General features: G+C 45.0%; 1 protein-coding gene across 1 annotated transcript in view; it reads right to left on the bottom strand.

Annotated features, from left to right (window-relative positions):
• The window catches only part of INSR (insulin receptor), a 50,310-nt gene that overhangs the window by 22,198 nt on the left and 497 nt on the right, over positions 1-27,615 (bottom strand). Inside the window, exon 2 of the mRNA XM_057400310.1 lies at positions 19,420-19,971. Coding sequence (XP_057256293.1) covers positions 19,420-19,971 — 552 coding nt within the window. The remainder of the gene's footprint in view (positions 1-19,419; positions 19,972-27,615) is intronic.

Raw genomic sequence — 27,615 nt, forward strand, 5'->3', positions numbered from 1 at the left:
TAGGTCTGATGTTGTGAGCCCCTCACAAATACTAATTGATGGAAATGCAACAGCCAAATGGAAGAACCCGATTAGATGAAATATAAAAGGAGAAGCTTGCTTTAAAAGCATGGTTATACATTCTTTACCAGCTCACAGATGGAGCACAAGCCTGAAACAGATGTCACGGCTGCAGTTTATTGAAAATACTGGCAACAGAAAAACACAAGACAGAAAATTCCAGAATTTAGTCCAAAGCACTATCAAACTTATTCATTCCAGTCTAAAATATCAAGGTTTATGGGTGGGGAAAAAGCCTGGACTATTTCACACACACTTCCCCACGTGTGCTCAGTGAGCACTGACATCCTAACGTCTCACAAGGATGACTTCTACACTCGCTAGTCCCCTGCAGTGGGTCAGCATCCAGCTGGGAAGTCAAATGCTCCACAAACACACATGTGGGAATAACTAGTGCAAGCTGGAGGAGGGAGTGCTGGCAGCACAAGGCAGTGCTCATCATCTGCGCTCCCTCCAAAAGGGTATCTTCCCAGCTCTGTTTCATGCTAAAGAATGACAAAGTTGCTGTTAAAAGACAACACTTGTTTCCCAAGGAGTCGTGGAGCAGATGATGTGCAGAGGCTGGTCCCCATGCAAAGCACTCCCTAACGCATGCACGATGTGGTCTAGCGTGAGGCATCCCTGCCCATGGCAGGGGGTTGGAACCAGGCATCTTAAGCTCCTTTCTAACCCAAACCATTGCATGATTCTGTGATTGTATGGCACCTATTTCACATTATGCCACACTATTACTTCTTCGAATTTGTCATGGAAACCGACCTTCAAAGTCCCGTGGTTATTTACACATTTTGAACCCAGCTGCAAATATTCACAGGGCAGAAACTGTTGAAGTTCTCAACTCTAAAGGTTTTTAGCAGATACAATTAAACTATTTTTAAACTGTTCTTAACGTTTCTCTTTCCTGTTCTACAAGCTTTTGATGTCTAAAAGACAGCTCTGAAGCGAGCAAAGCAGGCAAGGCAATCTTTTTTCCTTTAAGCACTAGAGACCAGAAATTGTCAATCATTACTTTGTGCAAATCCCCACTACATATGCTCCTGAATCGATGTTGTCTTGACATTATCAAGTATGCATGATAGAAAGCACCTAAAAGTCATGTAGAAACCTCACCAGTGCATCTCCACTACTGCTTCTTATAACTATTACTATAGCATCCATGTTATGTGACTCTGGACGGGTCAGATAGGGGTTTTGGGGGTTGTTTTTCTGCCACATTATGCTTTCCCTGCAGGAAAACACTGAACAGGTTTGTGCTGACCAAGTGCACCTCATGACCCCATCATCATTGAGGTCTGCAGACTCCAATAATTGTCGTCAGCTCATGCAGATTCACCTCTTCACAATGAGATGGCACTTTAGGGAGCTGTGGCATGGCCTGGTACACACTGAGGATGCACAGGATGCACTTACACACAGCACCTATACAGCCCCAGCCTCTGGTTGATGCTGTGGGACTTTGGGACAACGCGGTGCCTCCACCATGGCATAGGGAAAGAAGTCAGCTCTCTGCATTCCACATAGAACAGAAGAAAGTCAAAATGCAACTTCATGAATCCTCATTAGAATCAAGGGAACAGCTATTTTGGGGTGGGGGCAGAAGCCATCACACTGTACCACAGAAGCTGCTGCAGGAAGAAGTGTTTCAGCACCAGCACACAGCTGCTCATCCTGGCCACAAAACCTCTTCATCAGATCTTTAAGAATGGGATTTCCAAAACCCCTGTCCCAAGGACGACAAACAGCAGAATGCTCAACTGATCTGCCCTGGCTGGGGGAAAAACAAGAGGTTCAAACCTGTTGTTCCAGGGGTGAATAAATATTTAACTAGCTAGCTAGAGTGGCTCCAGACACTTAGGAAACAATGCATTTTACAAACCTTTCTGATTATAGATTCAAACTGACATTTCTTCATGCTGCTGAGGCCCAGCTTGGGGGGACAAAAGGCAGCAGAGTCAGGGCAAAGGAATTTCCACCTCTCTGGATCGCTCCAATCATTTCATCACTTCCCTGTGCTTCAGGTGCAAACAAACATACTGATACTGTAAACATATGAGCCAGCACAGGTAACCAGGAGATCTGTATTTCACAGGCAAGTCAATTAAGCATTCGGCTGCTCAGTTACTAAACACTCTGCGTACCGAAATAGGAATAAAACCACTGGTGTCAGGTTTTGTTTCTTGCCTTCTGTGAATAAAACAACAGCAGTGAATTGTCAGAAAAGGAGGAAAATAAAGAGATAAAAATCACTCGGGGTAAGTTTCGCTGTTCTTTTGAGATGCTCTGCCACAGGATGGGTTTAAATAGCGATGTTCTGGGTGAGCTGAGCTCAGTGCTCAAACGGATGGTGCTTTCCTCATTAAGAAGAAATTCCAACCCATATGTATGAACATAAGATACCTCATATACATCTCTATACAGACAGATGCTCCCACATGGTTTCAGGACTAATCTGTCATGAATTAAAGTGATGTTTCCACCTTGCGATCACAAGCCCCATCCATGGGAACGTGGGTCAGCAGAGGCAGCCCTGGCTACCGCGGGTCCTCTTGGCCAAGCAGGGCCACCAGCCATATCCTGACCGAGCCAGCGGCATGGAGCAAACTCCCCTTGCACCACCAGGTCCCTTTTCCTGAATTACACAAGCTGTTATTTCCATTACAGACAAGGCAATTGGGAGGCTCCAGATCCAACGAAGTCCAGGACAGAAAACATCTGTGGCAGGAGAACCGCCCTCAACCTCAGCCAATGCATTTGCTGCCTGCACAGGGAGGCATCCAACCGCTCAGCTATCTGCACAAGGCAAACACTCCTTAACCCCTTGCCAGCTCCCCAAACAAGCCCTCACCTCCCACCGGGAGCCCACGGTGCCACTCTCTGCCTATGATGCCACAAAACTCACCACGCCAATGCAATGTAACTGGCTATTGCAGGGTTTATCCTCACAGCGAGTGTTTTAACTCCTGAGGTATATTTATAACCAGGAGAAAAACGGAGGAGGAAGCCAGTATGAATCCGGCATTGACACAGCTTAAAATGGCTTGTTTTGGCCGCGACACGTATCGCTCGGTGCCAGAGCTTAGGTTAGTGTAATGTTATATGACGTGCACACGTGTATAATTCAAAGCCAGAGTCCCACAGAAACACTATCGCAGAGCTCTGCATTTCCCTGAGGGTTTTTTTTTCCCCCCTCTTACTGTAAATGGCTTCAGGATCGGTCACATAGATTTATCCATGAATAGTCTTGCACACACACATACATAATAATCATACTTGAGTTACAGTTGCAGTGGGAACTGTCACTTAATGTCCTAACTGTACAGTCACAACAATGACCTCTGTAGAAATGGGACTGTGTGGGTCTGAACCAAAACAAAACCAACAAGCCGGTAAAAAAAGGAAACCCAAGGACTAATCACCCCCGGCAGTAACTCCTCTGAGTGCGTGTTGCAAGCATGGGATCTTAATTTAGCACTACAGAGGTTGTGCTTGTTTCCCCAACTTCTGCAAGGGCTGAGTGGCATCGCTGCTACGAAGTCCATATGGATCTTACCTCCTTCTAAAATGAGGTATTAAATCATGTTCAGTGTACATGCTATTTTTCACTTGGATCACTTCTCAAGAGTAACTCTTCCTGTCAAGAAGACGCCAAATTCAGCAAGTCACTAAGCGTCTGTTACAGAATCCCGTAACGTAACTTTTACCTGTAAAACAACTTCATTTTTGACTCATGATCATTCTTTACTTGTGAGCATTTACTTGATCTGAAGACATCAAGGCAACACCTGATCCGAGTGCGCTCATGTAGCATAGGGTTGAAAGAGCTATTAAAAATGAAATAAAACTGTCCAGTGAAGACCAGGTTATAAATCTAGAACTCCATGGCACAGTGGGTAGACAGAGGGTTGCTGCAAGAAAAAGTGCCCTGCCAGCCCCTCTGCATTGTGGTTTATGTCCTTCAATTATTTCTTCATGTCACCAAGACCAAAGAGACAGAAACCTAAACCCCAAACCCCAGCAGTGGCAGTTCTTGGGCTGTGCAGGGCAAACTGCTCCCAGGGCACTACAAGGGCAGCGACGTGGCTGGGAAGAACATGGTTATAGAGGTCCATCGGACTGTAAAAGCACAAGGACTTCCCATCACCTCAGCAACTAACAACAGCAGCTCTCCCAGACCTTTCTGAATCATCAAAGTAAAGGGAGAAACTAGGAGAGAACAAAACCCCAAGAGGTTAAAACACTTCTCCAACACAACCGCCAGCAATGCCCGACACTGGCTGCGGTTATCAAGCAAAATTCAGGAGATATCACAAGATGTTCAAGCAGTTTTCCTGTCACTTATTCACAGTGCTCAACTGCTCCGACAACATCCATCCCTCCCTTCTCCCCAGTGCCAAAGGCATCCAAGGAACAACCCTCCCAAAACGCATCACCTCAAATGCTGTGATCCACACACAGGATCTCAGTTCTTAGCACCAAGTCAGGAAGGAGCAAGTGCCAAATGAATCCAAGGTTTTACAATCAGCACTAAAATTAAAGTGTTATTTATAAAGTAAGATATTACAGTACATAATGCCATGACCCCACTGAACTGTGAGCTGGGAACATCAGGAGGTCTGTATTTACACAGGAACAGATAAAATTAACTGCAGGTGCCTCCCTTCCCATAGACAGTAACTTCCAAAAACAACACACTTACTAAAACATAAAGGAAGCTCTTCCCATTGACATTTCTCAGGACAGCATTACAACTCTTATCTATTGTTGCACCTCCCAGCCCTCTCACAAGATACGTGCTCACACAGGGAATGTCTCAAATATTCCAAAACAGGATTGGTGCCATTTGCAAACCCTGTGTATTCAGCTTCTTCCCGCAAGGCATCCTCCCAGTCTAGACCAGCCACCACAGCTAAACCCTATGGAGATGCTGGGACTGTTGTGTGGGCTTGTAAGGATGAGCAAATGTGAGTTCAGAGAAGATAAAAGTGTTTGGAGTCATGTGCCACCTTGTCCAGTCATGATAATGGAGGATATGGAGGTCTGTGAAAGAAGTTGTTGAATGGAGATAGGGGGAAAAGTTTCAGCTCTGTTGTTGGTAGAAGGAAAGAATGGATAAAGGAGATCTTTCTAGAAACAGTCTTTTGCGTGCCAACCTTCTGCTGTTAAGAGTGTGGAGTAATCTATTATTGTTTGCACTACAACTGCTGGTGGAGTATTTCTCTGGAAACAGAGAAATTCATATGTGAATTATGTCAAGGACTACATAAATCTTACTAAGAGGAACTCAGATGCATACATACCTATAGATACACATACTTTTATTTACATAATAAACAAAAATATATTTATATATAAGTCATCTTAATAGGATGAAGCCTGGAGGAAGTCATCAGCTGCAACAGATCCACACTGCCTTCGGTCACTTGCTCTTAATCTTCTTAAGAATTTACAACCTTTGCAAATGAGCTGCTCCAGCTACCGCACTGAGGACACAGCACAGTACCTGTACCCAGGCTACAAAACCCGGTGTAACTTCAGACGTGATGGCTCACCTTGAGGCTGGAGTTAGTAAGACAGCCCAACTATCATCTCTTATTTGGGGGGATAGGACTTCTTGGGCTACAAACCTCAACTATGAAGGTCCCTCACCTTTTCCCGTTGAACCTTCAGGCCAGGCTGTTGTTTCACAGATCTTCTAGATCCTTCTGTTTCTCTCCCTTGGAGGTTTTCACTCCTGCTGTCCTCTGTCACCCCAACTATTTACACAGATAACTGGATGCCTGCCATTCAAGTATGCCTAACATGACCCAGATAGAATATAGATCAAAGAAACATTTGCCTTTCGTGCATTTCAAGCAGTGCACATGGTGTTTACAGCAAGCCCCTTACGAACTGAACCTACAGAGCAAACCATCTCTCTCTGATGAAAGCTAGGGGACAAAGAGAAACAATGAATGATAACAATAAGACTCAAGACTAGGTCTGTTGTCATCTCTTAGTATCGTGCAGTCAAGCTGATTCCCAAGCAGGTAAAAACAACCCACAGGAATCTGGCTAAACTGTTGGCAGTCAAGCTGAAAATACCAAAACAAGGAGTTTGATTTGAAAACACAGCAACACTCTTAAAAGAGAACAAGTGGCACAAAGTGCACGCAAGGATAACGACAAGAAGTTGTAAATACTTTACCTAGTACCTACAACGCTGCTGTTGTGCCATTCTCTGGCAAGCACATCGAGCCTGCTCCTTGTACTTTGTGTTCAAAATTACACAGGAGCTTAGTGCAGCATAAAGGATCAGAAATAACCACCAACCTCTCTGCTTCAATATGCAGGCCCCCGAACCGACACACTACATCTTCAAGCAGACCTGGAATCCTCAGGCAGTTATCACTAAGTGTAATACCCCCCATGCAAATTGGTACTAAACCCTAGGCTTTGCTAGTGTGAGGGGCTTATCACTGAAGATCTAGAAATGGCACAATAAAGCCATTTTCAAGCTGCAGCCAATTCTGACAGTAATTATGCAAAAGAGCACTAAGTGAAATCTGTCTCCCTGTAAAAAGGAACAGAAACGTTCAGGGCACCCAAGCTCTGGGGAACACGGAAATTTGTAAGGAGTAGTTAATTTTAAAGTAGTTTGGACATCAGGCGCCTCATATTGTGCTTGATTCGGCACAGCGGAAGAGATCATTTGTTATTTAGACCACAACCAGAATCATTAAAGTTAATTTGGGGAATGAGCTCTTAGGCAAAAGCTCTTCCCTGTGAGGGTGCTGAGGCGCTGGCACAGGGTGCCCAGAGAAGCTGTGGCTGCCCCATCCCTGGCAGTGTTCAAGGCCAGGTTGGACCCAGGGGCTTGGAGCAAGCTGCTCTAGTGGAAGGGGTCCCTGCCTGTGACAGGGGTTGGAGCTGGATGAGCTTTAAGGTCCCTTCCAATCCAAACCATTCTATGATTCCATGGCAGCTTTACTCCGAGCTCTGAGGGTGCTGTTTTGCTGTTGTGGTTTGTTAAATTTCAATCCTTATTACAACCTAAGGATTTGTTTTTATCATTCAACGGTTGACACGCCACCTGGGCACCTCATGAAAGCTTCATGTTAATATTTAACTATATATTGCTCTTCCTGATGTACAGCATCTTGCAAACATCCCTGTTCACTTTAACCTACTCCCACTGAACCTGCTCACTCACACTGCGATCCCAGAAGACCCAAGAGAACCACAGTGCAGTGGTCCAGGCAGCCACAGATGTCCTAAAAATAAGTGTAATTGCATGTGAAGTCTCTCCATGCTGTATTTTGAACACAGCTCTCTGCTCTCTTAACAAGCAGGATGGGAACCACCTCGAGCCAGGTGACCACAGTGCTGGGGCCAAGCTCCTCATGAGAGCAATTTATTTCTTAGTGATCAGCAGCTTGAACTCACCAAAATAAGAAGTCAGCAGCTTAGTGCTGAAAGAGAGAAGATGCTGCATCAGGGCAAGTCATAAAAGAGAAGCATGGGAGTTGGTATCTGCAATGGAGATATGCAGAAATGCTTCAATGTAGTGTGATGGTCTAAGGACAAGGTCCATCTGATTTTTCCAAACACAGATCTAAGACAAGCTGTGACTTTTACCTCCAAACCCCGTCCTGGAAACAAGGAGCAGTACAACCAAAGCATGAGGCAGAATGTCTAACCTTTGCTTTCTGCAAAGATAAGAGAGGAATAAGACTGCTTTTCTCAAGGCCATAGAGAAAGATGTTGTAACAAGGCATGAAAGAATGAAAACTAAGTTGACATATTCAGCTAAATGGCAATGAGGAAGATTGCATTTTGGGTAAGTTATGTGGAAAGATGTATAAAATGGAATCTGGACACAAAATAAGAACAAATCTACACCAAAGAGAAAGCATAGTTTAGAGCAAATAGGAAAGTGGGGCTGTCAGTAACCAAGAGCGGTAATGAAATGGGCGGAAGTATAAGATTAACCACAAGGAGATTAAGCTGATAACTAATGATCTACACAAAAATGTCAGACAGAGGTTAAGATTTTAATCTGGACAGATTTCATGGCACAGTCATGAGTTGTAAACACAGATACTGGAATGGAATTTGTGTTTGTGGGCGAAGATACTGAAAAGAAGCAGAGAGAAAGATGGAACATAATTTCTTCCAGATCCCCTGCTTCCCACCTCACCTCCCAGATAGAATGAGGAGAGAGGAAGGTGAAGTATCGCCTGAAGGCCAGCTGTGCACAGAAATCTCTGGAGGATGAAGCTCTACCAACCAGATTTATCCTTTTCCTTAAGTTACTGGGATGCATAAAGTGTTTCAGCGCGTGGTCACTCAGCATGCTGCCCAAATCCACCCTGGCCACGGCACAGCTCCGGTGGGAATCTGATCACAATGCCAGGCTCTGTCCTGCTGCAGGCACTCCAAGGGGATGGCTTTTGCTCTGTGCCAGGCAGAGGCTGACTGCTGGAGACAGCAGCAGAGGGAAGGCGACTCCAGGTCTCGAGCAGGCTCTCAAAGCAGGCAGCGCCCTTGGAAGAAGTGCTGCTGGTCAGCTGCCTGCTTCCCAATGTAACCTAGGGCTGGCAGCAGGCAGCCTGGAATCACACGGAGCGCTTACATCCCATGTGAGCAGGCAATGCACAACAGGATTCACCAGAGGGCTAACACATCCATCCTTCTGCTACCACACTGATTTCCCACCTGTGCTGCAACTCATGGTACTGGTCATTAGGAAGCCCATTTTTCCCCCCCCCAATTTCCATATCACAACAGCATGCAGGAGGGTTGGACTAACCAAACCCTCCTGTGATTCCATACCTCTGCTGTGGTAAGATTTTACAGCGCAACCAACCACCACTGAAGTCACTGTTTGACAATAAGGAAGTAGAGTAGTAGTAAAAGTCTCATTATCCGCCTGTTAAACTACACTTGGCCATTGAGAGAAACAGGATCTGCTCACGGAACACGACTGTGCAGGCGTGTGCCACGGGTTGCTAAAAAGCTTCAGCTTTGTGGATGTTTATCAGCACGGGAGGCAAGATATGGTCTAATCACCAGTCACCATCAGCATTGTCCATCTCAGAGCAATTAAAGACTGTTCAGAGCCGGTCTGTCACGGCAGGTGAGCCTGCCCATCCCTCAGTGGGTAATTACTGCGTGCGTGTGTAGCTTATGGAAATACCTTTACAATGCCTAGAGCCCTCTGGGGAATAAAAATGACACAAACTAGCATTATCTAGCAAGAAAAAGAGATGGGGCTCTCCTCTACCAGGTACCTGAAGCTGTATCAGTTTCTCCAGGGACAAAGAGTCTTTATCTTCAGCCAGCTATGAGCATTTCAAACCTCAGAACAGAGCTGCTGTTGCTGAAAACTAACCTTCACCTGGAGAGGAGCTGAAGAAGTTTGAGATGCCGCCTGTCCGAAGCCAGGTCAAATACTTTATCCAAGGCATTTCTGACAGTTGTTTGTCTAAACCCACCTTAAATTCTGCCTCCAGGCACTCCCTGCACTCGCTATCTGAAGTGTCTTGAAGCCCAGCTCACCAGCAGCTCACTCCATGTTACAGGCAACCAGTGAGGCACGGAGGGGGGCAATGAACCACCCAAGAGGCCAAGGGCAGTGCTAAGAAGAGGTCGGTGGTATCTCATGTCCACATCCAGCACAAGATCCTCTGCAGAATACATGGTATGAAGCAAGACACTTGACAGTTTAATGCTGATTCCTGCTCAGTCTCCTTCAGTATCAAAACAAGGCTCATATTTGAAACCGTGCCACTCCAAATTAGGCTTTGGGTGGATGGATGTATTACTGCAGTGCACAGTCACTGGCAAATCTGAGCAGCGAGAGACCTAAAGTGTGTTTGAAAAACACAATCTGGAGTTCTTTTTGTTATCACAGATTAGAGCATGTGGAAAAACAACACACTCTGCCCTGGTGCTGATCAACAAGCCCCGTCATCCAGCAGCTCCTCCTTTCACCAACAGAGCCGTGCAAAACAAGAGGACGTTTTTCTTATCACACCCACCAAATCCATGCACTGTTTAGGCTCAAAGGAGAACATTTTCTATTCCCCAGAACAAAAAACTGATGCTTGATGTGGATACCCAGTTCTAATAGATTTCTAGACCGGTTTTGTAGGCTACAAACTCTAAGCACTGAAAGAGCAGCCAAACACCACACAAATTATTTCAGCAGCCCTGGAGATAAGGTTATTGGAGTATGGAAGAGAAGCCTAAGGAAAAGGTAATCTACACATGGCACTTCTTTTGCTCATTTAATAACCACCGATGAGGTGAGAAGTTGTTTCTGATAGACCAGTGGTTTCCACACAAATGCTTTTTCATTAAGTCTCTAGGTAAGACTGCTACTGCACGTTACACTTGTCCTTCTGCCAGAAACACGGAGCGTGCAGATTCCCCAAGTCTAAATCCCACAGAACTGAATGAACAGAGAAACAGTTTATTGAGCTTTAAAGGCTTTGCTTCAAATACAGTTCTAAAACAAAAGCTTTATTGCTTTAAGCCATGTTAAGGCTTCACTGGGTGAGACTTTCAGACAGGCATCACACTGAGGAGCTCCATTTCCTCTCCAGCTTTTGGGAGCTTCTGAGGGGTACTCACAAGGGAACTCTGGGACTCATTCATCCCCAGCTGAAGCTGCGTAAACACACCCAGTGCTATCAGCCTTACTCCAGAAAGGTGACATTCAGAAAAGACTGAAGACCAGAAAAAACAAGTCCTGCTGTTATCACTACCAGTGGAATTGGTTTGTCTTTGCAGAAAAGAACATTTGTCCAGTACTCAAATTTTAATGACTACTTTCATCGCTCATGAAGTATTAAAATCCTTGCAGTGTGGTAACGCAGCATGGATGCCTGATGACGTTTAAAGTGGTAACAGAAAAATGCTTAGTTATCCCATGATGGCTGCTGGATTGCATGTGCTTTATTCCTAGGAAACCCAATACACTGGTAAAGCTTCCTGCATCATTCCTAAGGACTTCTAATTGTGTCCTTAACAGTGCAGCAGGGTTCAAGCCCACATTCAAGCACAAGCACTCTTTATGTACCTTCTCAAACATAAGAAGTTGCTGATATGACAGTTTGTCTGAAGTCTGTGTGAGGGATTTCCAGACGCTTAGTTCACTGCAACAGCTGCAGGTTGCTTAGTAAAACCTTAGTATTTTCGGGTACTTTCGAACAGATAACTCAGAAGCTAATGGCATCTCACTCACGTTATCCAAAGCAAGGCTGCCAAGTTCAGCAGCTTTCCCACAGCCACCAAATAATCCTGCTCTTTAGCACACAGCATCAGACTTGGCAGTCTTCACATCGATAGGGAAAAGCCAGCCAGCAGACAGGCAACCCCATTTCGTGTCACGTAAACTCTTTGCAGTTTTGCCCCCCCCCCCCCCAAGGAATTTACATCTCTGCATTCAAGTCTTTCCTCTTCCTGCACCTCTGAAACACTGCATGGGGCCCAAGCTCTCCCTTGCTGTGCTGCAAGTGCTGCCCCTGCCCACAGGTATTAAAGCCTTACGCTGCAGTAATGCTTTGTGCTAACATAATCAAATCCCCCCAGTTACAAAACCAGAGAAAACATAAAAACTTGAGCTGGAAATCATGGCTACACAACTGCAAGCCATGGCTGTTCCCTTGCCCTACAAACCTTCCCTTCCTTACAATCTGGTAGTCCAGCAGGCTTTATTTTGATGAACAAATGGAGACCAACCTCCTGCCTCCCTGCCCTGGACAATCCACTCTGTAATAAACACTAAATGAGGAATCATGTTTAGGGGTCAGGAGCATGATGAACCAGAAAGCCAGTGACCCAGAAGTTACTGCTGCTCAGTCTGCAGGTATTTCCTCTCATCTCTGACAAGTTTGCTACCAAAGTTGCCTTAACTCTCTGCTTTGACTTCAAACCCATCAGTCCAACCTGGAGCTTGAGCTCAAGCTCAGTTCATTGTGCCAGGGCCCTGAAATTCTAGCATGGCCACACGGCAGCAGCTGTCAGTCCCAGGTGAGCAGCAATAAGAAGTGCACATCTCCAGAAGCCTTCACAATGCACAGAAAATGAAAGACTGGAGTAGTTCTATGACCAGATTGATGAAATCTCCCTTCCCCAACTGGTGAGACCTTGCAAATTTTACGGTCTTCATGGGACAAACTTGCTGAATAGCTGTCACCCTCAACAGCCTGCATATGATCAATGGTCATAATGCTTAATAGCCCAATGCTTAACCTGCCAGAGCTTCAGTGACTACACTGTGAGAGCTGAAATTGCCTGGTTTACAGCAGAAGCAGAGCAGTATTCCTTGACACCATGGAAAAAGAGCAGGTCTAACCAGATACACAAGATGAAAATCCCATTTATTCTCCTGGAGTGCACCTAAGTGATGCTGGGGAAACTACACACACCCCAAGTTCTTTAAAAATAGGAAGAACATGAATGCCAGCATTCTGCTGAGTGCTGTTTGAGCTGGACTTTCTTTACAGCTCTTTTGGGGGGGGATTTCCTTTATAGCACCTTCTTTCTCAGAGCTTCCAACCTCTCAAGATGCCCAGGAGGCAGCCTCTGGTCAGGTACACAGGAAAACACATTCTCAAGTGAAGCATTTCACACTGAGGATACTGAGTTAGAAGCAACCTAATACAGAGCATCCTCTTCCCTGCCTGTGTCCTTCTTCTCTGTAGCAATTCTGATCCTATTTTGAAGAAGGGAGAAGGAAATTTCACATTAGAAAACTTCTTGGACATCGACAGGTGCCGAGTGTCCTGTCTTGTTCATTCAATTCATTTTCAAATCCAGATTCCCAAGGCAGCCAGACTCCCCATGTGAAAACATTACACCCGGCCAGCATTCAAGCACCACGCAGAGCCAAAGTTAATTCTCTGTTTGTTTTAAATGTCACAAGCCAAAATAAAAGCAATGCTGATGACTCTCCAACCATGTCAGCCCAGACACGGGGCCCCCCAGCACCGTCAGCTAAAAAACCTAGATAAAGATGATGAACACACACAGTTGTCATCTACAGCATCTCAGCGTCGAAGCCACAGTGAGCTGCTTTGTACACTTATGTAGTGCCACAAACTTTGGATCAAAGCAGCAACTGAAATAACTACAGGCATGGACCAAGCATCCAACATCTTATTTTGTTTTCCAGCTAACCAAGACCCTAATAAACATCCCAGCAAGTTCATTCACATCCCTCCAATAGGAACTTGCACACAATTATAGGATATAATTGGGAAGCATGATCACTGAACTTGTAACCAGCTATTGTTACACGCTGAGGAAGCGTTAGTGCTGCTTCCTCCAGTACACAGTGGGTTATTCACCAACTCTGTCATTAATCAAAATGTCCTGAAATCCTCACCCTTTCAGTTAGAAACAATCTTTGCACTGGTCACACCTGGGGCTTTTTGCCCTTTTTTGTGTTGTTTTTTTTTAACCACAACATTTATTTACAGAAGCAATCCCTGTCAAATCCCGTTCCTGGTAAAGATGGTTTGAGAGCTTGGCCAAGTGACATGTTTTGGTTGGGCTGCTCACACACGCTGGATATACTTCTGCGTATGGACTACAGGGATGCTGGAGAGAGACTCTTCATCAGGGACTGGAGTGACAGGACAAGGGGGAATGGGTTCAAACTGAAACAGGGGAAGCTCAGGCTAGATCTAAGGCAGAAGCTCTTCCCTGTGAGGGTGCTGAGGCGCTGGCACAGGGTGCCCAGAGAAGCTGTGGCTGCCCCATCCCTGGCAGTGTTTAAGGCCAGGTTGGACACAGGGGCTTAGAACAAGCTGCTCCAGTGGAAGGTGTCCCTGCCCATGGCAGAGGTTGGAACTGGATGGTCTTAAGGTCCTTTCCAATCCAAACCAGTTTGTGATTCCATGATTCAACAGTTCACAGTCCCTTCAAAGCCTCCTACAACAAACATGTCCAGTTTGTTCATCATAAAATGGAAGAATACTATACTATCATAGGCAGATGAAATTTCTTTTGCTTTGTTTGCCTACATCTGCAAAGGGGCAGGAGAACTGCATTTGATTTAGCATACTTTTACAATTAAAACCAGCTTGCTCCAAGCCCCTGTGTCCAACCTGGCCTTGAACACTGCCAGGGCAGCTTCTCTGGGCACCCTGTGCCAGCACCTCAGCATCCTCACAAGGAAGAGCTTCTGCCTAAGAGCTCATCTGTCTCCCCTCTGGCAGGTTCAAGCCATTCCCCTTGGCCTGTCCCTACAGGCCCTTGTCAAAAGTCCCTCTCCAGACTTGCAGGCAGAGAAAAGCTTTACTTACTGGATGCTTCTTCACAGCCCCAAGTTTTGTTTGGCTTTTTTAAGGTAAGCAATATAATCTTAAATAGCCACTTGTATGGAGGGATCCATCCACCTCTTTTCCCCCAATTCCGGGCTGTGTCTGACCAAGCACCATAAATCTCTTAACTACCCCTAATAAGCTCAAGTGAATTAGTTTAGGATGTCTCGAGCATCACAATAGCCCCAACCACAAGCACTACACGCACTCAATAAAGCTGTCCCTTGGCAAGGTTCAGAGCAGACGCCCCAGTGAGATTATCGGGTGTCAACTTCCATCTGGCATTTGTCAGAGGTAGGAAAAGAAAAAAGGCAGCTCTTATCAGATCGCCAAAGAAAAGGAGCATTTCCACTTCATGTGGTAGCAACTGGAAACATTTCTTTTGTGTTGGAAGCTTTAAAAATATCTTGCCCTTGAGGCTGGTGAAGTCTGTAGAGTGCTTCAAGACCCCTTTCCCATGCGAAGGTAATAAAACTAAGCTCACGGTGACAGAAATTCCCAGCACATAAAAATCACAGGAAGCTGTTGCTAAGTAATATTTCTACCTAAGTAAACATCACAAAATGTTTCCCACACACACCTCTACATTTTGTTATTCAAACCTGCCCTGGAGATGTTCAGAGTTGCAGAATTTCTTCTGGCACCCATCTCTTTAAAAGCACTTGGTGCTCTTTCACAGGAGTTGAAAGGTATTTTGGGTTTTGTTGAGAGACATTTCTGAATGCTTTGTTGTGTTGCTTGCACTAGGAAACAAAGAAAGGTCCTAGAGCTACTCTTAGTTCCATACCGGTCCCAGAATTTTCTCTGGATCAACCACAGGAAAATTAAAGGAGAGATTCTGTGGCAGCCCCAGTCCCCAGACCTGCTTCCCCAACGTCACAAAAAAGCCTGGACAAGCATCCTTATTCCCATACAGAACCTTTCTTTAGCAGCTCCTTTGCACATCAGTTACTCCAGGCTGCCACCCCTTCTATCAGCTCTGTCATACCATTGTCTTCAATTGACTTAAATGGTTTCATATACTTTCCACTTTCTTTCCATGCAACCAAGTGTAGATTGCACTAATTAAGAGATACAACTTTTGGTTCTACCACATAAAGCAAGATAATAGATTAAAGAAGGAGTCTATGGACAAGCCTGAAATGGCCCACATTCTTAATAACCCAAATTTCCTGGCTGCGTGAAGTCCCAAGATCAAGAAGATAACCGATTCCTACAAAGGTTTCATTCAGGATGAAAAGGAGAACTGTAATTTCATCATATCCTCTAAGGAACAAAGCCTATATTTCAGATATCCATCCTTATTTTCCAGGAATGCAGCCCTTTAACACTACCAAGGGACTGCCTGATGCTGCAGCTCATTTTCCTGATCATTCTGATTTAGGCATTCCACTTTTCCTTCCTATTAACTTTCTCCACCTCCAGATGAATTAATCTGCAAGTTAAAGGCTGAACCTGCCTTTATAATTAGACTGTCAAAAACATCAGACTGCTTCAAATCATATATGGACAGGGAGGACTGACTGCAGAAAGAACAGGCAGGAACTCCTGGTTCAGAGGGAATTGCTCCTTCCGCAAGTGCTGTGACAAACCCGCATTTTTATTACATTCAAAAAAAAAAAAAAAGAGTGGAAAAAAATGCAGAAGATGAAAATCACGTTTGGCAGATCCAGACTGAGGGCTCGGACGTGGCACTCCCAGCATTTCTGCTGCCTGCATTCTCCAGCGCAGCCGCTCTGCGGGAAGACGCTGCTCTCGGAGAACGACGTTTTCTCAGCAAGACAAGGATGCATGTAAAAAAAAACCCAGCACATCTCAAAAACGTGGGCTGAAAAGGTATAAACCCTCCAGAACAGGAACAGCACCCGGCTGCCATAAAAACCAGCTAAACCCAAATTCCAAACAGACTTCCCTCCCTTCCTACCCAAAATATACCATGAGTTGGCCTTAATTGAACTGACTTGCTTTTCACACCAACGTAAGTGATTTAGCAAAGAAACCTTTCAGGAAGCATCCTGACCAAGCTCAGCCTCTGGTGCGTCCACCTACAGAGCTCTGCACTCACACAATATTGAGTGTGTTTTCAAAGCATGCAGCTGCCCACAAATCAGTTCAGCTCCTTCCAACCGGTTTCATCCACGACCTTAACTCCAACATCTGTAAGAAGATCCTTTACTTTGTTGTCTTGAACACGTTATCACCAACTGAAAGAATTTCTGGGCTAGAGTTAAGGCTGCAAGGATGATTCAGAGCCTTGGACGTGTGCCTTAGAGATAATTATATGCTATATAACTGAAAGTTAGTTTTGGAGTTAACAGAGATATCTGTGCTGATTAAAATAAAGACGTATCAAAGGTGCATGATCAATATGAGATGTGGCAGGGATAATGTGAAAGGAGAGACCACAGAGAGCAGGCAAGGTCAGGGAATGGTGTGGAAGAGATAGGGGACACCCAGGACCACACTCCAAGCCCAGCTGTTGCCGTATCCCTTCCCATTCACACAAGGCCAGCAGTGCTCTCTGGTGAGACAGCATCAGCTTCCCATCCAGAGGTGGAAAACAGAAAAACAGCAAATGGGAGAGCCTACCCCAAAGTTCTCTGAAACAAACCAGAGGTACAAATAACCTGCAGTAAAACTGGCAACACACAACCCCAAACTTCCCCCACAAAAATCAGACTGCAATTGCTACATCTCATTCCAGCATTGGTTAAAAGACAAAAAGCAACAATAAAAAAGGAGAAGACACCTAAAACCAGAAAGATGGGAGACTTGAGCACAGCATCAGCTGCTGAAGAGGCCCAGATAAGCAGAAGAAGCTGCAGAAAAATGCAGAGGGAAAGACTTCAAGACATTAACACCCTCAGTCCTGGGAGCTGCTATGAGCCTCTTGAGACTAAGGAAAACCAAAGTACAACTCACACAAGCCCTTAATAATCTCAACAAAACAATTATGCTAAGGATACATTAAGGCTGGCACAGGAACAGAGAACACAGCGATTCCACCAACAGGTTCTCTAAATAAATGTCACTTCATCTGCTGGAACTCTAAAGGCTACTCACAGTCTAAAAAATGACTCAAGCTGTTCTAAAGTCATTTTAAGCACACAGGCAGGTGTTTCAAGGCACAATGTAAGACAGATACCAGCTTGTTGAGAGCACCAGCTACCAAGAAATAAAAGTACAAATCTCTTCATTCAAAACAAAGATAAGCGTGGCTTGTGAAGTGGTTTGGAAAGTGCACACCAGTTACAGCCGAAGTACGTACGAGCATTGCTTCTCTAAATCACAGAATGGTTTGTGTTGGAAAGAACCTTCAAGCTCATCCAGTTCCAACCCCCTGTTATGGGCAGGGACACCTTCCACCAGAGCAGGTTGTCTTCTACAAGGACCTCAGAAAAACCAGATGGGAGCATCTGCATACAGTTACTTTTGAAACCATTTTCCCATTCAAATTTCAATTTCAAATTCAAGTCCAACACACTTACTAGGCTGGCTTCCTTAGGCATCTGAGCTAAGATGGGGTGTGATACTGTACAGGTTTCCTCCAAGAAATTTAACTGCATTTGTACAAGAGGCTCGGGAGCCGACATTTCTGCCCCAATGGTTAAAATCTTACATTCCTACATGTTTCATGCAAATAGACAGTCATGTAAAGGAGAGAAACCATACATTCCAGTCTGCTGCAACGCAGCCCCACAAAATTCACAGGAATGAGGGACATTATGAGTGGTCTAGCCACTGAAAAAGCCTCAGTTTAACCTTACGAAAAAGCTGAAAACAGAAAACATGAATACATAAGAAACCAGGTTTTGGCACTGATAATTGTATGCCAAAAGAGTTTACAAACTAAAATGCTTTATAACCTTGCTTTTCATTTAAGAAAAGGCACACACACAAATGCTTGCATCTTCTTGCTCATACCCTGTTATTCTGGCAACAAAAAATGACCACTTTCTTTAAAAGGAAGCCAGACAATTCTGGGGTGAGGAGTAGCAGAGGGGAAACCACATTAATTTCATTAGTTTATGCATACTGGTAGGAATTCCTTCTCAAATTTGGCACTTAGCACTCAGAGTTGCCCTTTAAAGCTTGGCAAGAAATTCTCTCCAGCCCACAAGTTTCCTAATTTTGTCTTAGGACACACTGCTTCATTCGGATGCTCTACCTCCAGAAAGACAGACGATTCTAAACGTGTCAGTTTTACCTCAATTCACTTTGCTCCCTGTCAAGTCAGATTTAACATAAGTCAAAGTAAATATATAATTAAAACTAAAATTAAGGTCAGCTCCAAGTCTGGAAAAAAACAAATCTGTATGAAATTAAAAGCAACCCTAATACAGTTGAAGAACTGGAGCTCAGGGGTTACAACAGCAGTTTGCCTTCTGAACACAGCTTTTCCCCTGAACCAAAACCCCAGTTATTTCATCCCCCCCCAGGGCTCCTGCCTGTAGGCAACTCCCACCCAGGTCCTCTCTCCTTCTTGCCCTTCTCCCTTCAGGTCTGACTTGGCTTCCAGCATCTTCCTTTGCGCAAACGCTGCTCACTCATCCGCTGTCTTACACTTTGATATGGCAGGAAGGTTTCTGTAAAGACGTAATTGCACCTCTCTAGAGTTGGGTTTATTCCACAAAGACTTTTCCCCACTGTTCTGTATCCGCCTGCTGCAGCCTTTCAGTCAATTGGGACATTTATTTAATCCCCTACCCAAACCCCAGCAGAGATACAAATACCACTAATTACTGCACAAGATACCAGTCACACTCACAGCCTGTTTAACTTGGGAGCTCTAGGCAGTCCCTGCCTTTCCAGAGGAACCAAACACAACCTTTTTGGATGCTTCATTTACACAGGTGAAAGAACTGCTGAAACAGCCCCATCCCAAATGTTTTCTCTTCCCCTGTTTAACATCAATTTTCAGCCTTGCTTTGAGGAACCTGTGCTTAAAGGCAGCAATTAACAGGTACCTAATAGCTCTCCAATAGACCAGACAGGTTAAAAAGTGACAGCAAACCCATAGTTGATGTACATCACTCTGCAGACTCACCTCTCTGACAGCGATCGTGCGTCCAGCAGCGTTCAATGAAGATGCCGTTTATCACAGTAGGAGGACAGTTGCTCTTCCCTTTCACAGTGCCGGGACACACATCTCCACACTCCTCTTTGTCGTCCTTGTTGGCCACGATGTAATTATCTTCTACAGAATCCAAAATCCTCGACCAGTCAATTGTGGACAAGTAACATAGCTCGTTGTTCTTCTCGATCCGCACAGCGCCTCGAGTGATGTTCATCAGGTTGTAGAGGCCGATCTCCTTCAGATGAACCATCTCAAAAATGACCAGCGCATAGTTAAAGAACAGGTGAGTTCCTCGAATCACAGTGAGGTTGGGGAAAAGTCCCTTTAAACTCTCCAGACCGTACACACGAAAGAGAAGCAAGTAGTCTGTAATCATAGTGAGTTTAGGGAAGCTGAGCTCACGGAAATCTTCAGGCTTGGTTTTAAACATCAGCAAGATTTGCAAGTGGCCCTCGATGACGGTGCAGTTCTCGAGCATGTTCAGCCGGGTCAGATTGTTGCGGATGTCCATGCTTCTGCAAACTGGGAGGCAAAGAACAATGTCATTTATGCCTTCATAAAAGGTAATTGTTTCAGCTTTCTGAACACAGAGTTTTATCCAACCACATCACAATGTACGGCTACACTTATAATATGCGGTCAGATGCTTTTCAGTAAAGCTTTAAGTGTTAAGAAATAAACTGCAAGGAACATCCCCTGGTATATGATTACAAAATAAGAATGAAAGTATTTCATAACTTTTTCTGCCATCTTGAGTATATCACTTCTATCACGACTGCACTTGTAACACCAGTCCTCAGATGTCATCTGGCACTTACCAAAGTAAGAGATGTCTATGCAACTGAGTCTGTTTTCTTTAGATAGTTGCCAGTGACACACCTACCTCATCTCAGATTGTGCAATTAATGCCAGTGGATTAGAGCGAGTGATTTACAATGGTTCCAGGGAGGAGAAGATAGGAAAAGCATAATGGCTAGGAAATGGTGGTGCAGAAGAGAGCAGGAAAACCTGGAGATACACACATGCAAGGCTACAGCTCACACGCTTGCCCAGACTTTGCTGACAGGAGTCATTTACTACACCAGGAATTTTTGTTCCAAGCATTCCTTTCAGTGTTTGGGCTTTTTTGTTGTTGTTTTCTCAGGGTTGCAAATCTCCCTGCCTTGGCTATCCGGATAGTTTATTTAGTAGAATCAGTAGCCCAAAGAACTGGCAAAGTGAACAAATACATGAAGCATAAATTAGAAGGGAAACAGAACAACAGGAGTCCAGGTACCAGCAAAAGGAAAAGATGGGAAGGAAGATTTGAACAGGAAAATGTTTTTTAACTCTAAGCACAGGTAAGAAATGAAGAAGGAAGTTTCTAGCCCCATTCCGGCATAGCATAGTCCACATAAGCAATTCTCTCTTTTGTCTATAGTGAAAAGCCCCGTCCCCCTGACCCCTTAAGAATTAAAAGCACAATATCTTTACTCTTTTTGTCACTGCATGTCAGGCTCACCACCTATAAAACAATCACAGCTTCAAGAAATCACCCAGCAACAACCAGGCTTTACAACACTGATTTGGGAGACTGATGTTTAATATCCATGCTTGACTCCTCATGGCTTTATACAGCCCACTGCTGTAAGGGTTAACAATGAATTCGATGCAAATATCTTCATGATCCTTCAAACATTTGCTCCAGTGCAATAAAATAATACAGGATTTGAAGCAGTGTTATTGCCCAATGGGATTTTTTGGTACTATACCCAGGTTGTTTCCTAAACTGCTTTCTGAAAGAAGCAAGTAACAAACACAGAGCCTCCAACATCAAAGATGTACTTTTTACAAGTGGGAAAGGAAACCTGACGACCAGCCTGCAGCAACTTCTTTGCCCCATGAAAAACTGCAGCCAAACTGGAAGTAAGCCAGGAAGTTGTCTTGCTGCACATCCCATGGGCTAAAAAGAACCGGGAGAGCAACAGATTCAGTTAAAAGTACTCCAAATATTGAATTTAAATCACTAACATAGCTATTTCCAAGAAAAACAAGCGTGTGACAGGGCAGGCCAGTGGTTTCTTCAGGGAAGGAGAAACAATGAGAGGACAAACAAAAGTCAGACACTGAAATTTGATGTACAAGTCACCAGTGCAGCTAAAACGATCTGATAAATCCAAAATCCAACATTGTGGTTCTTACTTACTGCTTGCTGAGCAGACAAGGTAAAACACAGCATGCTGAGGTGGTACCCATGCCCAGTTGCTGTATCACAGCATGATGTACTACCCAGAGTAAACTGAATGAATACACCTGCCTTTAAGGAAAAAGAAAGGTCAAAAAATACAGCTCAACTCTACAGGCTAAGAATTACTTCCAAGAGTAAAAGCTTGACACTTTTATTGTGGCTCAAGGCCACAAAATGCATATATACACTAAGCATGATTACCTCAGTCTTTCATCATTTCGACTGGAATTAGGTAAGTCTCTAGAAATGGGCCACAAGCTCGTCCCCAGACAACCCCTTCATCCCTGCTCAGCTCCACGGAAGGAGAAGACAGCAAAACCCTTCAGTCTGTATGGAAAGAACAGCAGTTTGGTACAAGTCCTCCAATTCTGCATCTGCATTTCAGGCTACGAGCGTCCTGCTGTCATCCCATCACAAAGCTGAGGAACCCAGTCTGAAGGCACCATCCCAAGGGGTCAGCTGCTGCGTCAGCCCCACACCATGTATCAGACAGTTGGGTGCCAAGCACCAAGGAAGTGTGATGCTCTCTGGCCAAGGAATGGATATGCATCCAGCAAGGTGTCACAGAGAGTATTCTCTGCTTCTTTCTAGCAACAGGCTGATCCTCCACACTCCCAGAGCTCACAGCACTCACCACCTCCCTATATACTCGAAATAAGTCAAAATTACGCTGCTTGTGAGTCTGACTCATATCCCTGCAGGCTTCTAGAGATCACTACTAACACAAGTAGTGCTGCTCCTGGTCCAAACAGCCAGAAAACTGCCTGAGGATCATAGAATCCCAGCCTGGTTTGGGTGGGAAGGGATCTTAAAGCTCATCCAAGTCCAACCCCCTGCACTGGCAGGGACACCTTCCACTAGAGCAGGTTGCTCCAAGCCCCATCCAACTTGGACTTGGGCACTGCCAGGGATGGGGCAGCCGCATTATTATGTATTTATTATTAGGAAATAAACCCTTTATTTGGTACATTTCAATAATCAAGCCTTATTGCATTTCTTAACTGCACCTGGAACATCGACCATCAATTGTTTGCAGTTTTTGCACCATTTTTGCATATTTTGCAAATCAATCCATCAGTTGTTTGCCTTTTAGAACTATTTTTGTGGGTTTCATCAGTTCTACACTCCGATACACAACACATTATTTGTAACTAGTGGTGCCAGCACAGACCAGATAGGAGATTCCACACATCCCGGCAAACCAGGATGTGACCAGAGTTATTCTGGTTTAAAACTGAGCAACAGGGATGTAATAAACTGGCACGTTGCTGCTGTGCTTAAGGGGTTCCACTACTTGTGGGCTTCTGCACAAATCCTTTTCATGGAAGGCAGTGTCAAATGCTGATGTTTGCTGCTGTAGAAACTTAGGAGGAACTCAAATCAGGATTGTTTCTGAAATAAACCAACTGAACAAAAGGCTAATGTCATTGTAAACCTACAAGCTTTTAGACAAAAAAACTAATAGTTAAGAACTATTTTTAATGTTCTACTTCAGTCTAGTTTTTAAGTGATAAATACCACAGGATCTGAGCTCCTTCTTTTTTATACCACCTCAAGGACCAAGAAGGAAAATAAGGGGTTAAGAATAGCCAAACCAAAATATGGGGGTTTTTTTGCTGGAAGGTTCTCAATCTTTTCATGCTTTTGAACTGCAGTTTGGTATCTTCTGTCATGCAGTAGCTGCTTAAGTCACCCCATACATTTATTGTTACCAAGACAACAAGAAGCAGTTTTAAGCAAAGTAATAAGCATTTTTCCACAGCTCCTCTCAATTGTATTTCTTCTGCAGGGACGGGGGAATTAATGAACGCTTCAGTAGGAAGGCCAGGCAGGTTTGATCCCAGGAGCAGGCGAGCAAAGCTGAGCCATCAATTATAATATAGACAACCTGGTTTCAAAAAACCCACATAAATCAGCTTTCAGGAAAAGAAAAAAGCTCAAATTGCTTCCACAGTAGTAGGCCCAAAGCCACTCCTGTTCAGACTCCTGGCACAACCTCTACTAATCATAAATTCCTAAATGTGAGCAGAAACAGGCTCTGCATCCAGCAGCACAGTGCCAGGGGAAACACTCCTCCACCCCGAAGTTACCCAGCTATTCAAAGTAACCTAAAAAACACAATCATCACAGACATGTTTCATCAGACCCCCAAGGAAAAAAAAAGTTGCCAGGCGTGCTTTTGAAAGACAAGCAACCAACCAACTGCAAAGCTGCCAAAGCCTCTTGAACAAACTGGTTTGGTAACAACCTTCAAGTCCTGAATGAACAAACTAGATCTGATGCCAGAGGTTAGTTTTCAAGATAAAGGCTAACACCAGGGGAATAGCTGGAACCTAAGCCTTGTTTATAGTAAACCATGTGGATACCAAACCTTAATGATTCACTGCTTCAGAGCTCCAGCCCTTTAACAGTCAAGATGAGAATACTGCAGCACTGTGCAGGAAGATCACAAACCATTCAAGAGAACTACTGGTTAATTCTGCATTTTTATAGCATCCGTTGCCTACTTGAGTAAACAAGTTATCTAAGAAAGAATCACACTCCCTTTGGTCAAGTGAACAGCTTTGCAATTCTCTATAAGGCTGACTTTTAGAAGTGGTATTAGGAAATTGGAAAAAGGGCTTTCGGGTGTTTCTTAGGATAACAGGATGTTTTCCTGTCTCAGCATCTAAGTGGCAGGTTAAAGGTTACTACTCCCTTAGTAAAAGGTACTGTAAGACAGCTTCCAGTCTACCACACTAATGAATGAACACAAAAATACCTAATTATCAAATATTAATCTTTAAACTCCCGTTTTCCATCTCAGCCACTTAGATCTGAGCCAATGAAGCAGATTGAGACAAGGGCTCCAAAGTGAGCCTGACTAAACCTCCAGCCCCCTCTAACCACGTCTCAGAAAACAGAGCTGCTGAACCTCTCGTGGAGGTGGCAGTCTTCAATGCTAAGAGCCCCCATAACCTCAAGGTCTGGCCTGGTTTGTGGTATCACTACATCCTCCTCACTCAATCCAAAACATAAACAGAGCATGGCTCCTACTGCTGTGCTTCCCATGCAAAGACAGGGGCAGTGAAGCAACAGCATCCCAGGACCACAGGAGATCACTCAGGGCAACAGGCAGGAGTCAGGGCTGCCAGACCTTAACATTACTTCAGAGGGAGTAGGAACAGGTTTTACACATCACCAATATTGACAGTCACCCCAAAATTGACCTCCAGAAAGCTTATGGGGTTTACAGAGTGTTCAGAGAGGCAGTTGGTGTGCTACCTCTCTCTAAAATAGCCAGAGGGCACATCAGGGCAGCCCATGGACACAGTTGTTGCCTAGTTTTGATAGAGCCCTGACCTGCTGCACTTACTCTTCCTACTTTATCCTCTTGGGAGCAAAATTTCTTTCTACATCAACTCTCTCAACATCAAACATTAACACAGGGTTGAGGTGGAACAAGGGACCAGTTTCTTAAGGCGTTTATGAGCATAAAAAAAAAGAGCTGTATGAGCCAGAAAGAATAATTACAAAGTCAATTATCTTAAAAGGCTATTATTACAGAAATACAAAGTGAAATTTGTCCCACCTGATGATTTAGGTAGAGAGGGCTCAGCTAGATTTTTAACTCCCACCATCAGCAGTACATGCGCAGCACCCGAACCTTGGTAAGTGTAGAAGGGGAGGAAGTGTACTCTAAATTCTAGCGACTGCATCGATTAGTTCTCTACTAATCACTAAAGGAGCCCAAAGTAAGTTGCTCAGCTGGTAGATGCCTAAAACTAGGTGAGGTAAATCCCACCCTAAATACCACAGAGAGCAAACTGACGTGCACGAGTCATGTGTGAGATTTATGTCAAGAAGTTGCATTATGTTTACACAGAGTGAGAAAAAACCCCACACAAGCCTGTTTTTGGTCACAGAACAAGATATCTGGGTCTTGATTTTATGTGCAGGTCAGGTCTCCTCTCCTTAACCCCTGCTTCTACTCCTCTTGGTAACTTCTGAACTCACCAATTAACTCCAGTCACACTTAAAAGAGGAAGCGAATTCTCACGTATCAGGTTTCAAAAGGCTTAGGGAAACTGGGGATGGATTAGGAAGGGAAAACTCAGCGCCTCCATCCAAAGGATGCTTCAAGCGTGAATTCAAACCACCCACCCAGTCTGCCTCCAGAACCACCTACACACACGCACACCACACGCTGCCTTCCCCCAGCTTCTTACCTGATGCTGTCTAAAAGGAACAAAGGGAAGAGAATGACACAAGGCACAAGAAAACCTCCATGTGGCTGCACTGAGGGAGGGAGGATGCTGTCACTGAAGAGCCGTGCTGTCATGGGGCATGTCTGTGGAGAACACAGGACACAAACCTCCAAGAAAGCAGACTTCATCAGTTCTGTTGCTCAGAGAACAACTTGTTTGCTTATGCAACTCCTGTAGGTGCATTCACCCCCGAGCCATGCTGCCACAGGCCTCCCTGTTAGCATCGTGTTTTCTGCACTGTGATCCAATCGTTCTCAGGACACGGAGCCAAACCCCCAAACCTTCTGAATTACAGACCTCACTGACCAAACAGTCTGCAAAATACTTGACAACTTATTTGCCCTGCATGAGTGATACAAAAACAACCTACCCCAGACTTGAAAATCTCGTATCTCGCTCCCGTTTCTCCATCCATGAATTGCAGTGTATTTTCCTACTGCTCAGTAATACAGCAAAGATTAGGGAGTTAAGATCATCAACACATTTACAACCCAAAAGCATGCTGATATAAATATGATGTAAATAGATAAATAAGATGCTTGGCTGAGGTAGTAACAATAACGCTTTCCAATTAGGAACTGTTGGAGTTGTGCATGTATTTATTATTAGTGCTGAATGTCAACTACCTCTCCCATTTCTCTACTGGTAAGGGGCAGGTTTGTACATGATCGCCAGCTGGACCTTCCCTCCCGAGTTTAAACCATCCCACTGGCCTCTTTTTAAGGCTTCAACCATAAAACACATGAAGATCTGGGGTGTTTTGGAAATACAGAACTTGTTCAATTGCTGTTAAAAAGAAGCTGTCTTAAGGGTACAACCTGCTTTATCCCTTGAACATGACACGTGTCTCAAAAACACCCATCAAAGCATCATCCGCACTTGAACCTTTTCTCTTGCTATTGCCTCTTCCAATGGGAAGCTAACAGGTAGACCATGGGATTGTCTATGGGAGAGACAAATAGTGTAGCCAGTCAGCTCTCTTAAATACTTCACCTTTATTTAAAAACATCTGCCAAATTCATCCAAAATTAAAGCCTGTAACCAGAAGAATTCCCTGAGCAAGTTTAGTTACCGTAACCCACCAAAACAGCTTTATGAGGCTTAAACTTGTGTCCACTCGTGTGGATTTAACAGGCTTGGGACCTCCGATACAGCATCTTTACATCCCTACCCTGTGTGCGACAACACCCTGTTTGAACACCGATCCCTACCCCGAGCTTCGTCTCCCTTTAATACCCGTGGAGCTGAAGGGTACCGAAAACCAGCCCTGTGGTTATAAAGGCAAAACCTCCCGGCTCACGCCTCACCACACCAAACCCCCCCAGGACCGCAGCCGGGCGCGGGTACAGCTCAGCCCGGTCCGGCTGCAAACCAGGGAGGGGACGGGACCCCTTCGCACCGGATTCCCGCCGGCTCGGGGACAGCGAGAGACTGGGCGGCTCCGAAGGCGCCGACGACTGAATCCCGAGGTGAACCGGGGACAGCTCCAGCCCTTCCCGGTACCGTCCCGGCTCCAACCCCGGCCGCCGCCGAGACCCCCCCGCTCTACCCCGCAGCGGTTCGGGGCCGCGCACACCGGACCCGGGGGTGAAGGTGACCCGAGCCGCTCCCCGCGGGAAGGGCTGCGGGCCCCGCGCCGCAGGCCCCGGCCGAGCCGCCTCAGCCACCGACCCCGCGGCGAGGCCTGGCGCA

The sequence above is a fragment of the Pezoporus wallicus genome, unplaced genomic scaffold (assembly GCF_028554395.1).
Source record: "Pezoporus wallicus isolate ANWC-B61680 ecotype Strahan unplaced genomic scaffold, APGP_CSIRO_Pwel_v1 contig_10426, whole genome shotgun sequence".
Lineage (NCBI taxonomy): Eukaryota > Metazoa > Chordata > Aves > Psittaciformes > Psittacidae > Pezoporus > Pezoporus wallicus.